The sequence below is a fragment of the Pezoporus flaviventris genome, unplaced genomic scaffold, assembly GCF_033815535.1.
Source record: "Pezoporus flaviventris isolate CSIRO_AGI_PZ_B2104156 unplaced genomic scaffold, CSIRO_AGI_Pfla_v1 ptg000141l, whole genome shotgun sequence".
Lineage (NCBI taxonomy): Eukaryota > Metazoa > Chordata > Aves > Psittaciformes > Psittacidae > Pezoporus > Pezoporus flaviventris.
Window position 1 is genome coordinate 923,545 of NW_026892689.1, and position 15,855 is coordinate 939,399.

Sequence of the window (15,855 nt, forward strand, 5' to 3'; positions counted from 1 at the left end):
TTGGGTAATTGCCCCCAGTTTATATACTGGGCATGACGTGCTATCTCTTTGGCTAGTTTGGGTCAGGTGTTCTGTCTCTGCATCCTCCCAGCTTCCTGTCCTCCCTGAGTCCCTGAGACTCAGAAAGTCCTTGGTCAGAGTAAATATTACTGAGCAACAACTAAAAACACTGGTGTTATCAGCATTGTTCCCAGGCTGAAAGTCAAAAAGCACTGCACCAGCTACTAAGAAGGAGAAAAAAATGACTGCTACTGCTGATCCCAGGACAGTATCCAGCCCTTATTCCATACCATTCACATCATGCTCAGATTGCACATTTTCAACATACTATCACTCTTGTGTCATATATATGCATATATATACATCCACAGAGAGAGAGAGAAAGAGAGAGAGAGATCATTCCTTAGTGCATGGACCAATCCCTATAAAGCTGCTGAGTCCATGATGTCAGGCTCCATCTCTTGTAACAGTCTTTCAGAGCAGAAGAGGCTGTGTGCAGTATTCACACTTGTGAATAACCTGGGCAATAGTGTCCACTGCTAAGTCCACCCCTTGGTCATGAGTCCATCTCTATGTTGCATCTCTGCCCTGACGGCTGAAAGTGTCATGGGGCCTCCAGGCTCAAAATAATTCACTGTGTCCTTCAGCAGTTTCTGCAGCTTGTTGCTGGGGACTCCATACAGTTGCCTTCCATCTCCAACGCTTCCAAAGCACTGGAGGGGCCCAGTGGACTAGATACTTGCCCATACTGTCCCACACACCCTGCCACTCATGACTCTCCAGCCTTGGGGAAAACCTCTTGGCCCTCCTATATTGTTGTCTAACCCTAGACAAGACCCAAACCTGACTCTGCTTAACTTTTGAGATCAGACAAAACGGTCATGGGTAAAACACAGTCTGTATGTGTGCCAACATGCTGATCCCCATGACAATCAGCAGGCAGGTCCCAGGGATGCCCAAAGGCCATTCAAAACCTTCAGAACTCTCAAACGATGCTGCTGTACTTGTCACTGGGGCTGGTGTAGCTGCTGTGCTTGCCAGCTCTCACCCCCAGCTTCTCTTATTTCTGAGTCCAGATCTTCCTCCCCTGCCTTGTCGGGAAATGCTGCGTGGTCTCCTGCATCCTCCACTTGTCCCGGGTGCCCGAGGCTGGGCCCAGCTGAGTCTCCCAAAGGTGGTACCTCGCTCTCTGCATGCTCCTGGGGCTCAGGCTCATGGGGCTTGGCAGGCAGCTGCCAGGGGATGCTTTTAGCCACTGCAGGGCTGGGCTCGGCCGCAGAGCTCGGCTCCTCCGCCAGCTCCTCCCGCTGCTCGGCAGTTGCCTCCTTCCCCTCCTCGACCTCCTCCACCAACAGCCACTCCATCCCAACCTCCTGCCCCCCTCCCGCTGCCACTTGGTCCCCGGGGCTGCTCTCCCGGGCCTCTTTGGCCGCTGCCAGCCCCCAGGTCTGCTTGCCCTCGGCTCCCCGCAGCCTTACGAAGAAGGAGGCAAGGACAAGGGCCAGGATGGTGAAGAGCAGAAGGACGGCCAGGTACAAGTCCACAGCCACATCTGTCCTGCCCTGCTGCCGGAGCCTGCCCGTATTACAAGTCATTACCATAAAGTACAATGAAAAAAAACCTTAGTCCAAGCCCTCGACCTGATAAACACTGACACAGCAAATACCGGCTGTAAGTAAGGTACGACATGCTGGAACTTTGAGATCAAGAGCAACAGCTTTGAGAGCCAGTAAATCACCATTGTGACGAGTGACTGTTAATCCAAAACAATTAATGCTTTTCACAAATACAGTTAGACACACTCTGGTCAGATCTGTCATTATCTCAACACAATGTGCCTAATGTTGAGCCCCAAAAACAACTGTAATGATTTAAGCGCAGCCATAAGTCATGCAGTCACTCTCTCACTCCCTCCCCTTTTCTTCCCCCCACTCCCAGAGGGTTGGGGAGGAGAATCGAGAGAATGTGACTCCCCCAGGTTGAGATAAGAACAGTCCAGTAACTGAGGTATAACACAAACCACTACTGCTGCCACGAATAATAATAATGATAAAGTAAATAACAAGGGAAAAGAAAAAATTACTGCTACTGGTGAACCCAGGGCAGACTGTTACAGGACATGGAGCCTGACATCATGGACCAGATGGACTCAGCAGCTTTATAGGGATTGGTCCATGCACAAAGTAATGATCTCTCTCTCTCTGTGGATGTATATATATTTATATATATGAGATAAGAGTGATGGTATATTGAAAATGTGCGATCTGAGCATGATGTGACTGGTATGGAATAAGGGCTGGATACTGTCCTGGGTTCAGCAGTAGCAGTCATTTTTCTCCCTCTTAGTAGCTGGTGCAGTGCTGTGTTTTTGACTTTCGGCCTGGGAACAGCGCTGATCACACACCAATGTTCTTAGTTGTTGCTCAGTAATGTTTACTCTCACCAAGGACTTTCTGAGTTTCATGCTCTGCCAGGGAAGACGGGAAGCCAGGAGGAAGCAAAGACAGGACATGTGACCCAGACTAGCCAAAGAGGTATTTCATAACACTGTATGTCATGCCCGGTATATAAACTGGGGGTAGTTACCCAAAAGGGCTAGATTACTGCTCGATCATGCTGGGTATCAGTCCATGGGTGGTGAGCAGTTGTATTCTCTTCCCTTATTTTCCTTATCATTATTATTATTGGTGGCAGCAGTAGTGGTTTGTGTTATACCTTAGTTACTGGACTGCTCTTATCTCAACCTGTGGGAGTTAACATTCTTTTGATTCTCCTCCCCATCCCTCCAGGAGCGGAGGGGAAAGGCGGTGGAGTGAGACAACACGTGCGTGGTTTCTGAGTGACAGGCTGGGTTTAAACCACAGCACATGCTAAGGCACATGAAAAAAAGTGAGATGGTTGGTGACAGCCAGCCTGGCTTCACTAAGTGGAAATCCTGCCTGACCAATTTGATGGCCTTCTATGATGGGGCTACAGAACTGATGGAAGGGGGCAGAGCAGTTGACGTCATCTACCTGGACTTGTGCAAAGCGTTCAACACTGTCCCACACGACATCCTTGTCTCTAAATTGAAGAGACACCAATTTGATGGATGGACCACTCGGTGGATAAAGAACTGGCTGGATGGCTGCTCACAAAGAGTTGTGGTCAATGGCTCAATGACCGGCTGGAGATCAGTAATGAGTCGTGTCCCTCAGGGATCAGTGTTCAGACCAGTCTCATTCAACATCTTTGTTGGTGACATAGACAGTGGGATTGAGTGCGCCCCCAGCAAGTTTGCCGATGACACCAAGCTTTGTGGTTCGGTTGATACGCTGGAAGGAAGGAATGCCATCCAGAGGGATCTTGACACGCTTCTGAGGTGGGCTGATGCCAACCTCATGAAGTTTAACCATGCCAAGTGCAAGGTCCTACACCTGGGTGGGAGCAATCCCAGGCACAGCTACAGGTTGGGCAGAGAAGAGATTCAGAGCAGCCCTGAGGAGAAGGACTTGGGGATGTTGGTTGTTGAGAAAATGAACATGAGCTGGCTTCAGTGTGCACTAGCAGGCCAGAAAGCCAACTGTATCCTGGCCTGCATCAAAAGGTGCATGACCAGCAGGTTGAAGGAGGTGATCCTGCCCCTCTGCTCTTGTGAGACCTCACATGGAGTATTCTGTGCAGTTCCATGTCTTCCACATAAAAAGGACATGGAACTGTTGGAAGAAGTCCATAGGAGGGCCACGAGGATGCTCAGGGGACTGGAGCACCTCCCGTATGAAGACAGGCTGAGAAAGTTGGGGCTGTTCAGCCTGGAGAAGAGAAGGCTGCGTGGAGACCCCATAGCAGCCTTCCAGTGTCTGAAGGGGGCCTCTGAGGATGCTGGGGAGAGGCTCCTCATTAGGGACTGTAGTGGTAGAACAAGGGGTAACGGGTTAAAATTTAAACAGGGGAAGTTTAGATTAGATATAAGGAGGAAGTTCTTTACTGTGATGGTGGTGAGGCACTGGCACAAGGTTGCCCAAGGAAATTGTGAATGCTTCATCCCTGGCAGTGTTCAAGGCTGGGTTGGACAGTGCCTTGCGTGACATGGTTTAGTGTGAGGTGTCCCTGCCCACGGCAGGGAGTTGGAACTAGATGATCTTAAGGTCCTTTCCAACCCTAACTATTCTGTGATTCTATGATGGGATACGTAGGGTTTCCTTTCTACCAAAAGCAAAGATTTAATCAGTACATACAGTCATATAGCACAGCAAGAAACGGAACATGTAGTTAATTCATACAACACGCCTAGTGCTCCATAAGCATCTGCAATGGGCTGTTTCTTTGAGGCTGGTGTTTCTTTCCAGGATGGTTCTTCATTCCTATCCCCTACCTTTTCCACATGCCATGTAACTAAATAATCTGATTTCAAAAATCTCGCAAGTTCAGCCTGTATCCTAGAGAAGTAAGCAATTGACATTATCACTTAATGTGTCACAGTCACTCTGTTCTTAACCTGTGAAAACAGAAGCCTTAATTGCGTGGACACATTAAGAAAACAGGTTTATTTCTTTTAGGGATCTTGTTTGCTGAGGAATTCTTTTGAAGTTAATGAACTAAGTAATGAAGAAATTTAGCAAAGCTTAGGCTGAGTAGTTTTGAAAGATTTCTAGGTTCTGCAATTATTTTTGAGATGTTACCCTTTGATAAGTAACTGCTTTCATGCATGCCACCTTGCAGTATACCTCCCTGAGTCTCTAGGTATTCCTCTTTTCCTGTTGATTGAAAAATAAATAAATATATTTGATGACAGGATCATGTTATTCATTTTGTGTCCTTTGCACTGGCTGCCAAAAAAAAGGTTAGGCTTATGTTTAATGGCTATTGCTTATTCTTAAATCCCTTACCAGTGGAGACCTTTGCAGTATGTGAAATCCTCCTAGTTGAGATATGTCAAACTTTCAGGCACTGTGTGCTGTTTAAGGCTCTGCCTGAAGTGGACAAGTGAGTTTTTGCTGTGATAGTTCTTAAAATAACAGCATCTGATTTGGTCATGGAGTCCACTTGTAAATACCTTTCTGCTGCTCTTGGCTGTTTGTTCATTATGTTCTTTCACCATTTCCCTTTTTGAGCAACCCCAGCTGACTGATAGAGTTTGGCTGATATTTAAGTGGATTTTTATCTTGATGAGCAACAGGCAGTATCATCACTGGAGCAGAAGTTCAGGTATTGTTGTTAATTCTGTTACAATTATGGTAAATGACCATAACCTTCCAGTGCCTAAAGGGGCTGACAAGAAAGATGGAGAAGGGCTTTTGAAAAGGGCCTGTAGGGACAGGACAATGGGAATAGCTTTAAACTTGCAGAGAGGAGATTGAGATGAGTTCTTAGGCCAGAAATTCTTCCCTGAGAGGGTGCTGAGGCCCTGACACAGGTTGCCCTGAGAAACTGTGGCTACCCCATCCCTGGCAGTATTCCAAGGCCAGGTTGGATGGGGCTTGGAGCAACCTGGTCTAGTGGAAGGTGTCCCTGCCCATGGCAGGGTTTGGAACTGGATGAGCTTTAAGGTCCCTTCCAACCCAAACCGGTTTGAGATCCTGTGATGACATGATTTCCTAGCAACACTATGTAGTATGGCTATTTCTACCCAAAGATAAAGTGACCAAGCAAAAATCAGGTCTTCTAGACTCAGCAAAGACAGACTGTAGTTGCAAAAGATGACCACTGCCTCAGTTCTGTCAGAGGTGCACAGAGCATGCAAAAGTTGGAAAGAAAAGCTTATGACATGGAAATACTGGAAATTATTTCATTTCCGCGGTGGTGGTCACCCAGGACCTCTCTGAGCTGTATTGAAAGTCACTCTGTCTTAATGCATATGGTTCAAAGACTGAGGAATTTACACAATGTACGTTTTTATACTTCTGCACTGCTGGAAGTACAACGCTTGCCCGTTTTGCTTTCAGTTGCAAGTATTAGGCATAGCACTTGTGACCAGTCCTGGATGACACTGCTTTGAGTGTGGTGTTGGACTAGCAGCCTTCGGAGGTGGTCTCCAGCTGATGTGGTTCAATGATTCTACATTCCTCATTTCCACTTCAGCCCTCAAAGAAGTATTTAAGTTATGGATAGGCTTTGTGGATGTGTGAAAAGGGTGTATTTCGCTGTCTTTCAACATTTGGTGCTATTGAGGTTGTGGTTGGTTATCCATTTACAAAGGGCAGTCTCAGTTGATAGGGGCCAGGAAGCCTACCTAGGTATTAGTGTCGTTAATACAATGTGGTCTTCACAAGTATTGCTGCAGAAATGCCCCTTGAAAGACATAAGGCCCTCTGGACAGGCAGTGGTGTTGCTTGTCATTTTTAACATGGGCATGTTAAGCAGGACATTCGTGATTTCTTCAGAAATCAAGAAATTCCTCATGCCAGATCATCTGCTTAAATTTGCTGTAGAACCTTAGAACAGTACAGCAGCAGGAGTTTTTTCACAGATGTTCTCCAGATGCTCCTGGCATGCCCATTTTTTAACAATGGGAAGGATACAAGTACTGTCTGTGTCCTTACTACTCCTTCTCCTTTGTTATTTTTTCAGCCAAAAAGGTTTTAATCTGCATTGTTAGTTTCATTCCACAAACTTTCATTTTAAGCTACAAAGCAGTTCCTGAGTTTTGGAAAGAGGAGAAAACACTCTGTGACATTCAAATTAATTATTTGCCACGTCTGTTTAAAAGAGGGTAGACATGGCAGAATTAAAAAGGCTGCAACTTTATGAAAGCATTAGTGAGCAGGGGTTTAATTAAGCCTGTTCGAAACCGCTTGTTAGGACATTTTTTTCTACATTGTTAATTTTAAAGTGGGACCTGAATCTATGTCTCAGCTGCAGGCCAGTGCATTAACTATAGGTTAATGGGACAAGCCCCTGGTTTCTGTTCATTTCTTAAACCCATGCACATGTTTGTAAGGGTTATGAATTATTTAAGATGGTCCTGTCCAGTGTTCTGTGAATGCTGTTCATCGGAAGAAGTCTGCTCATGAAGACAACAAAACTAATCCATGCTGCTTCATGTAGAGGCAGGTTTGGGTACTTTGGTGTTGTACTGGGATATTGGGCACAGTGAATGTAATTGCAGTTTGGGCAATTTCGGACATCTGGTAGCTGGCAACTATCAGTTCTTACCACTCATTGTCAGCTTTATGACTAAACGAGATTTCAGATTTAAAATATAGAAACATTTGCACCAATAGAGCTGAACTACAAAAATAGCAAAATAAGTCAAATGTGGATTGTTAAACAGTGTTCAACTGTTTTGACCATAAGAGCTATGAGGGCTCTTCCAAAGTCTCAGCCTGAAGATCTGGTTTATCAGCTTCTATGGGACATCCAGGACAAGACCATTCTTGGGGTTACAGCTTTTGTGCTGCCACTGTTAAGGACAGATCCTGCAGTTGCCCAGATCCATTCTTCTGCACAGTCTCTTCCCCAGTGCAGGACTGAGTCAATCCTCCACTTTTCCTGCTTATCTGCACTTCCATCACCTATCACCAAGCACTGTTTCATGGCAATATGGGGATGTAGTGGGTTGACCTTGGCTGGCTGTCAGGTGCCCACCCAGCTGCCCTTTACCCTTCTCAACTGGGTAGGGGAGAGAAAAAACAACAACAGGTTTGTGGGTTGAGGTGAGGACAAAGAGATCAGCCAGTGATTACCGTCACGGGCAAAACAGATGTGCCTCAGGGAAATTATTTTCATTTATTGCCAATTGACAATGCAGTAGGATAATGAGAATTAAAAAAAATCTTAAAACACCTTCCCCCACCCCTCCCTTCTTCCCAGGCTCAACTTCATTCCCAAATTCCCCACCTTCTCCCCTCCAGTGGTGCAGGGGAACAGGAAATAGGGATTGTAGTCAGTTCGTCACACGCTGTCTCTGCCACTCCTTCCTCCTCACTGTTTTCCCCTGCTTCAATGTGAGATGTCTGCTCCAGATGGATATCTCCTCCACCATGGACCTCCCTAGGTTGCAGATGGATATCTGCTCCACCATGGACTGCAGGGGACAGCCTGCCTCACCATGGTCTGCACCACAGACTTCAGGGGAATCAGTCTCTGCTCTGGCACCTGGAGAACATCCTTTCTCACTGACCTTAGGGTCTGAAGAGCTGCTGCTCTCACACATGCTTGCTCCCCTCTCTGGCTGCAATTGCACACATGGTTTTTCATCCTTTGTAAATATGTTATCCCAGAGGTACTGCCCAGAGTGTACTGATAATGAGCTCGGCCTCAGCCAGCAGTGTGTCTATCTTAGGGCTGGCTGCACTGGGCCCATCAGACATGGAGGAAGCTTCTGGCAGCTTCTCACAGAAGCCACTCAGTAGCACCCTGCTACCTAAACCTTGCCATGCAAACCTAACACAGGGCCTTGTTATTTTCTTGCACTTTTTTCCTTAAGGTCTCGATTAACATTTCTGTGATGTACCTTAATGAGCACATTTCTGACTACACCCCATGGATGCACTGTACATCTTGCTTTCACCACTCTCAAATAGCAAGAGGTAACAAACTTCACAAACAGAAGACCTCAGATATTAAGCAGGAAGAACTGCTCAGTTAATAATGCTTCCATCTTTTTCTGATAAATTTTATTGGCTTTGCACCATTGTTGAGGAACAAGATGGATTTTTTTTCAAGGAGGCTTAGTAAATTGATATTGTTGTCTGTTTTAATCCTGATGTAACATTTCATAGGAAACTTATACAAAGTTTGACAAGAAATGTTGGAGGACTAATCTGTAAAATGGACAATATGTGTGCATCATGATTCAGAGAAGTTCAACAAAAGGAACTTAAAGAGTAAAATTATTTTTAATTAAAACACAAGTCCAAGCCTTGAAAACTAAGTAGCAGTTTAAATGGGCTCAGGTTGCAGATGTTGAATCCATTCATTCCTTGTCTTAAAACACATCAAACAAATGGTGCTGGCTAATAAGGGATTAAAATGGCATCAAGGACCATTTATAACAGTAACAAAAGCTACACCCATGTGGGGTTTTGAGGGTTTATTTTTCTTACCCCACCCACTGGCATAGATATCATATGTTACCTACTCTGTAGAAGGTGCATATTATTCTCAAGATCTTCAGTTATCTCTGGAATTTCTCTTCCATTATTGTTCATTCTATAATCTCAGTAAGACCCCCAACGTTTGGCCTGCACTGCCTGAGTTAGATTGCTCCCAATTTTCCAGTTAGGTCAACCAAAACAATTAAGATATGATAGAGGGTCAGTGGAAGAAATTCATATCAAAACAACTGCTCACCGTGTCATTATGACAACCTGCTGTAACAAATGTGCTTCTGTTTTAACTTATGACAATTAATTGCTAAAAGTAATTTAATCTGACAGTGGCAAGGTGTTGAAAGACTCAAGAAGTTGTCATAAAAGTGACCTTTCTGCCCATGTGCAACCAAAAGCCATTTTTAACAAGGAGCCTCAAAAACAGTACAACTTCTTTTGTACTTTGTTAATTAGTTATTGATTTGAAGCAATGCTCTTCCAAATATTGTCAGATTAGCTAGACGCCAGGAAGGTCACAAGTGTGACAGTCTACTCGTGATAATCTTATGGTATATAAGAATTCTTTTTTTCTGAACCTTTTGTTCCAGTATCCTGAGAATTACATTTCCTGGCTTTAGCATTTGTGCTAATTCAAAATACAGCCAAGCTGTCTGTTATGCAGTTGAATGTTTTGAGTAGTTAAAAAATTATACTGCATTAGAAGAAAATTGCTAGTGATCTGATGTCTAATGATCTCTGGCGGCGGCAATGCACCACTGCCTCAGTGCCAACACCCTCTCTAATTTGAGTGGAAAAGAGCCTGTTTTAATAAAATGGTCAGTGTGAGGGAGTCCCAGGGTTCAAGCAAGGGGGAGAACAAGCAAGTCCTGAGGTTGTTTAGCCTGATGTTGACTCATCAGGATCAGGGATAACTTGCTATCTTACGCTATTGTGAAACAAAATTGACGGATGTGGGTCTGGGCAGGAAGACTGAAAAGCAGAATTAAGGCTTGAGTAGCCTAATGTTCAACTTCAGATTATTGAAGTGAGAACCAGAAGAAAGCACAAATCTGAATGTCAGATTGTGTTTGGCATCTGAATAATTATTTTATAAGATAATGGCAGTTACTTCAAATGCAATTAACTATAGTAGTCTAAATATTAAGGCACTTCAGCAAATCTTTATAGCTGTACATTAAATAAATAGTATATCAGTTTACTTAAAGCACTGAACACTCTTTATTAGGAGAAATCAAATAGCTTTGAGCCTGTTAAATCTTTCTTTCACTTAAATAATTGTTCTTGAGTGTATGTAATAAATAGAGACAGAGATGTCAGGAGGAAAAATACAGGGCAAAGCCATTCTATTTAGTTTGACTCATATAAGAGGTATAAACTCTGTAACAGAGACTTTACAGCTGAGCTTTCTGCTGAAACCCTAGCTGTTAATGAAAATACTAAGTTGTTGTTTTACTTAAATGTGTTGAAGTTTGTTAGATTCATTGTTTTCAAATCTTCATTTTTCTTGGCTAAAATGCTATTTTTCTTGCAATAGCATGGTTAAAAAAAAATTGTCTGTTTCTCATTACAACATATAAGCAGGTTGAAAGAACTGGAAAGTAAAATAGCTTTAAATACTTTAGGAAATAGAAAAGTAACACTTCTGCATGACTTCCATTAGGAGTTATAAAATGTTTGAGGTGCATTCATTTCAAAAGAAATTTTTTGTGTTCAGAAAAAGGCATGTAATAATTTAAACAAATGTCATGATCTCTCTTTGTTTCTTGTGGACATAATTCTTTTTGTTAAAGTATTGTGTTCATTTTTATTTACTTGCCCCCACAATTAATCTGTTAATTGCCAGAAACATGGCTGGGATGAAAGACACAAGATGCAAAGATACAACCTGATGGTTTGTTGAAGAAACGCTGTTTTGTTCCCATAATTTGATCACACTAAAGCCTGTCTTTGGTGATGTTTGCTACTTTAGGCAGAAATATGTTGTGGGCAGCATCTTGATCACTGAGATTAATTAGTTTGGAAAGAAAAAAGTATGAGGAGACATGAAAAAGATGCATGCAAATGTAGAGATATGTAACTGTAGTACTGTACTGAAATGCAACTGCCCCACTGTTTACATATTTTGACCAATTATAGTCTCTTTGGTGAAACGGCTGTGGTTGTTCGTTAAATTTGAGTATGTAAGTCTATGTGCAGAGGTTACTGGATACCATGCTTGGGGCATCGTGGCATCGTGCAGATTTTCATGTGAAATGCACAGGTATTTGTCAGTATCAGTGGTACAACTGTGGAAGCAGGAGTGGCCCAAGGACCTGTTATTGCATCTCTGGTCTGATGAGTTTCCCCATGCAGGATTTCCAAGCTGTTTGACAGAAGATGCTACTTCAAGTTCAGGCCTCTTTCGCCTAGAACACTGCAACCTATATGGACAGGGGTAAAAATATCAAAAATGCAATAATCCAAAAGTCTGTCAGAGACCAAAAAAGGAAATCTATTTTTCTTCTAAAGTAAAACTTTCATTGATTCATTTCCCTCCTTCTTCCTACTCTCTTCTCCTGCACCTCTTTCTTCTTGGTGAGTCAGCAATGTTCTTATCACGAAGCTAAACCAGATAAATGCCATATTTGTGTTTATTTACATTCTTGTCTTAATGACAAAATAATTAGCTTAGGTGATTCCTACAGTCTTGGTCAACTCAGAAACAATATTAAAAAAAAAAGGAAAATAAAAAAGAATACTGCAGATATTCGGGGTAAGGTCTGTTTTGAAAGAAAAATTTCAACTGTTTGCTCTCCAGCCCAATAGGGAGCAACCGGCCACTAGGAAAAAAAAAACAACCAGTCATTTAGAATACCAACACCCAAGCTTTTGCTGGAGATGTTCATTAAGAGCCACTGAGACATTGATTTTGCCTGAATTTTTCTTATTTTTGGTCTGCTTTCCTGCACTTTATCAGAAGACGGCTGGGTGGTGATGACAGGACATGCCAGACTCCAGAAGTAATGATAGGGAAATCCAGACTGGAGCACCAGCCTGACAAAAGTTGTCTTACCCTGGCTGACAAAGACTTTAACCAGGGAAATGATGCTATAATAACATTTGAGACTTCTTATTTTGCCCGAGTTCTGGGTTTACTTTATAAACCGCAAACCAAGTTACAAAGTCCCTTTCAGTTCAAAAAGGGGGCCAACAAGAAACCCAGAGAGGGGCTTTGGACAAGGGCCTGTAGGGACAGGAAAAGGGGGAATGGCTTTAACCTGACAGAGGGGAGATTGAGATGAGATCTTAGGCAGTTCTTCCCTGTGAGGGTGCTGATGCCCTGGCGCAGGTTGCTCAGGGAAGCTGTGGCTGCCCCATCCCTGGCAGTGTTCAAGGTCAGGCTGGATGGGGCCTTGAGCCAACCTGGTCTAGTGGAAGGTGTCTCTGCCCACAGCAGGGAGTTTGGAACTGGATGAGCTTTAAGGTCCCTTCCAACCCAAACCAGTCTGGGATTCTGTGATTCTATAAAATAGTCAGGGCATTCAAACACAGCAACCTTGCAGCAGAAATCATTCACCACACGATTAAACTGAGTGTTTGCTGCATGGAGTTATCACTGATTGAATAATATGGGTAACTGTTGCTGCTTTCTTTGTTTTGTTTTCACATGTATCTGCAGCTAAACTAGTTGTGCTCGACTTTCAGTTCAAATGCAAATCTAAGAAATTCCACTTGCAACACGAGCCTTTTAAAAACACGTGTATATTCTGGTAACATCTGCATGGTTACTAGCATGGCAGTGCTCTGAAGGCATCCGGTGACAAAATGCCCTTGCCAAAACCAAAGTTCAGTGTTGGGTCAGCAGTGTATTAATGCAGCTGAGACCAGTGGCACCTCTCTGAAGAATTTCTGTGGGCACTGATAACTTCATTCAGTGGTTTCAGGCCATTTGTTTACCTGTTAAAATATTAAAAGTGAGGGCTTCGAGGCAGGTCCCGTGGCTGGAAGGGTGGAAAGAGGGTTTTGATTTTCATGCTCAGCTTGTTCTTCACTGAGCAGAGATGGCTGGAGAACTTTGGAAGGAGGTTTGCGGTTTTTTTTTAATTCAGGAGTAGCTCTAGGTTATTGGTGGGGAAACTGTATTAGTGGAGGGCTTAGCTGGGAAAACTCTTCTGGCTTGGATTTGCTTCTTTTTTTCTCCTGTGTGTAATAAAACTGGATATAAAAGGGAAAAGTAACTCTCTCCTGCTGTCCCAGAGGATGTTAGGATCCAAGTTCCCTCTGTTCCCACATATATATAGCATAGCTCTCAATTTTGTTTCCTGATCACCATCACCAGGGAAAGCCTAGCTTGCATCTGAAGAGGGAAAAACGGGACAGGATCCGAAGTTATCTTGGATGGTAATTGTGGTGGGAGCTGGGGAGAAAGGGCTCCCAGCGAGGAGCCAAAATACAAAACGTAACGAACCTGGCTAGACATTGTCAGTCTTGGATTAGCTAAACCCTGCAATTTTAAACCTCATCTCAGCAGTCATGCTGTAGCAAAGCACAGGTATCACTGCTTCCTCCCACAGCCAGCTCTTCACCCCTTTGCGCTGATGCTGACAATTCAAATATTGTCTCAGTCTGCCCAATGCACTTTTGTTTTACCTCTTTTATTTGGCTATTAGATATGCTAGATATTACACATCTCATATAGTACTTGTTCATTTAGCATGTCTGTAGACGACTGCTTACTTTCCTGATAAATTGTTGGGAGTTTTGGTGGTAGGACTACTCTCTAACTTGATGTGACATGTATTTAACAATGATATGTAAGAGTTCTGGTCTTCCTTTCTGCTGCTGACTCTATGCGCACTGCATCTTTATTACTAGGGCATCATAATCAGCATTGGGAACATTTCCATCTACTCAGAATCACCTCAAATAGATCTGGGAATAAGTCTGAGATGTGCAGTATGAAAAAATGCAACTTTAAGGTGCTTTCCAAAGGCATGGTCCAAATAATAACAACCTTGGCTTGCTACTTATATCTGCAACTCCACGAATGACCAGAGTTAGCTATTGTGATACCTGGTCCCTCCTGTCTCAAAAGTATCTGCTACCTTACTGCCACAGCATGTATCTTGTTGTCATCTCAGAAAGTGCCCTCAAAACGATAATACAGTCTTTTTTATTTCCCCAGTTATTTCTGAAGATAAGAAGAGGTTGATGTTGTTACATGCAAAGACTCTTGGTTTAATCCCTTGCTAAGGTCATAAGTAAGGAAAAGTACAGTGTGACTGATTCTGAATACATACGAGCACAGTTGTTGAATAAAATAACATCACTAGTGCATTTACATCATTTTAATGAGCAGATTCAATGCTCTGTGTTTCCATAGAGCCACACCAGACATTGGTGGCCATGAACCCGCTCTGCCACCTACACAGCTGATCAAATCCTGCTGGATTTTGTTGTTTTAATGCAGTAAAGTATGCAAATAAAATCCATACAGAGCCCATAGAAGGAAAATGTGTCCTTCATTCAAACTCTCAAAGCCAAAGCTTCAGTTGTTGATGATTTTATCTCTTTTTTTTTTTCTCTGAAGTTGTCCCTCACTCAACTCAGGATGCAGCAGCTAAAATAACTCCCTTGGCCTGCTGCTCATTCTCCATTGTCCATCCTTCCCAGCACTCCTGGAAGGACTTGCTAAACGGAATTTCAGGTGCATATTGTCAGGCTTAAGGTTTGGTATAAATTTGCCTCCACTGTCACTTTTGCTCCTTTGTCTTCTCCCCAAATCACAGGTGCTTTGCTGCTGAGATGATCTGGATGTTGTCATCTCATCTGCACTTCTCTGCACCCACCTTTTGACTTGTTTCAAAGGGTTGAATTCATCCCAGGTAATCCGTTGCCACCCTTCCTGAAAATACAGTTACTGCCAAGAGCCAGCTTCATGTAGACACTTCATGTGTGTCTACCTCCATGTATCTGTGTAGCATACAGACTAGTTACTCATTAGTAGCATACACATTAGTTACCCATTTCAGAAAGTAGAGCAGAGGCACCATTCCTGCTGCTAATAAAATGTCCTGCTGCCTCCTGGGGTCACATCTGAGGATGGAGTAGGAACCATTTAAGAAATATCTGTGGAGGGGTTCTTTCAACTGTCATAAAATGGTAAATATGAATTTAAGGTAAATGGGGTGCTTCCTAATACACTGGAATTTCTCCATTAAAGATCAAATCTTGTTAAATGGCCTAAGCTAGACAATTTGAAGTCTTGTTTTCAGCTACTCATGCTGCAGAAAAATATTAAAGCAAGATCTTTGCTTCCATGCCTTTCCTATTTCTACCTTGCCTTACTTTCCTCCTCTTCTCTGGTTATAGTACCATAGTTGCTGTCCTTAGGAGGGAAAAAGAGAAATCACATTCTGGCTGGGGTTTTTGGCTTCTGTTCCAGCTTTTTTCCCTTCAGAGCATCTTGGACATTGACCTGCACTGAGGTTTTGAAGCTGCTCTGGTGATAATAAGCCATCATGTGGTCTCATTATGTCCCACCATATCGACACAGTTTTAATCTCAAATACTTGCAAAAGGAGTGAGGAAAGTGCACTGGGTGATGGGCATCATTTCATACTTGTAAGGATTCTCTTGTGGGGAGGGGAAGAAAAGGCAGCTGTTGGAAAAAGGTTGTGAAATGAGGGAATGAGAAGGGAGTGCAGTGATGGAAGGACGTGAGGAGGACACCAGAGCTGTGGTGGCGAAGCCCAAGTGCCAATCACTGGGCTGTTGGGTTCTCCAAAGGACTGAAGAGCTTTTGAGCTATGCTGTTATTAAAGCAGGTGGCAGAGTTCCTCCT

General features: G+C 43.4%; 2 protein-coding genes across 3 annotated transcripts in view; one reads left to right on the forward strand and one right to left on the reverse strand.

Annotated features, from left to right (window-relative positions):
- ARB2A (ARB2 cotranscriptional regulator A) overlaps positions 1-15,855 on the forward strand; it is a 295,189-nt gene that overhangs the window by 152,541 nt on the left and 126,793 nt on the right. The gene's annotated exons all lie outside the window — the stretch shown is intronic.
- Positions 1,045-1,595, reverse strand: LOC133282790 (eukaryotic translation initiation factor 3 subunit B-like). Its single transcript, XM_061479058.1, has 2 exons — positions 1,094-1,595; positions 1,045-1,049 (listed from the first exon to the last, which is right to left on the reverse strand). Exons 1-2 carry the CDS (start codon positions 1,593-1,595, stop codon positions 1,045-1,047), a joined length of 507 nt encoding a protein of 168 aa, XP_061335042.1.

What these genes read in the sequence shown, in the direction of transcription:
- LOC133282790 (XM_061479058.1), bottom strand. Translation starts at nt 1,595, where the DNA reads ATGACTTGTAATACGGGCAGGCTCCGGCAGCAGGGCAGGACAGATGTG.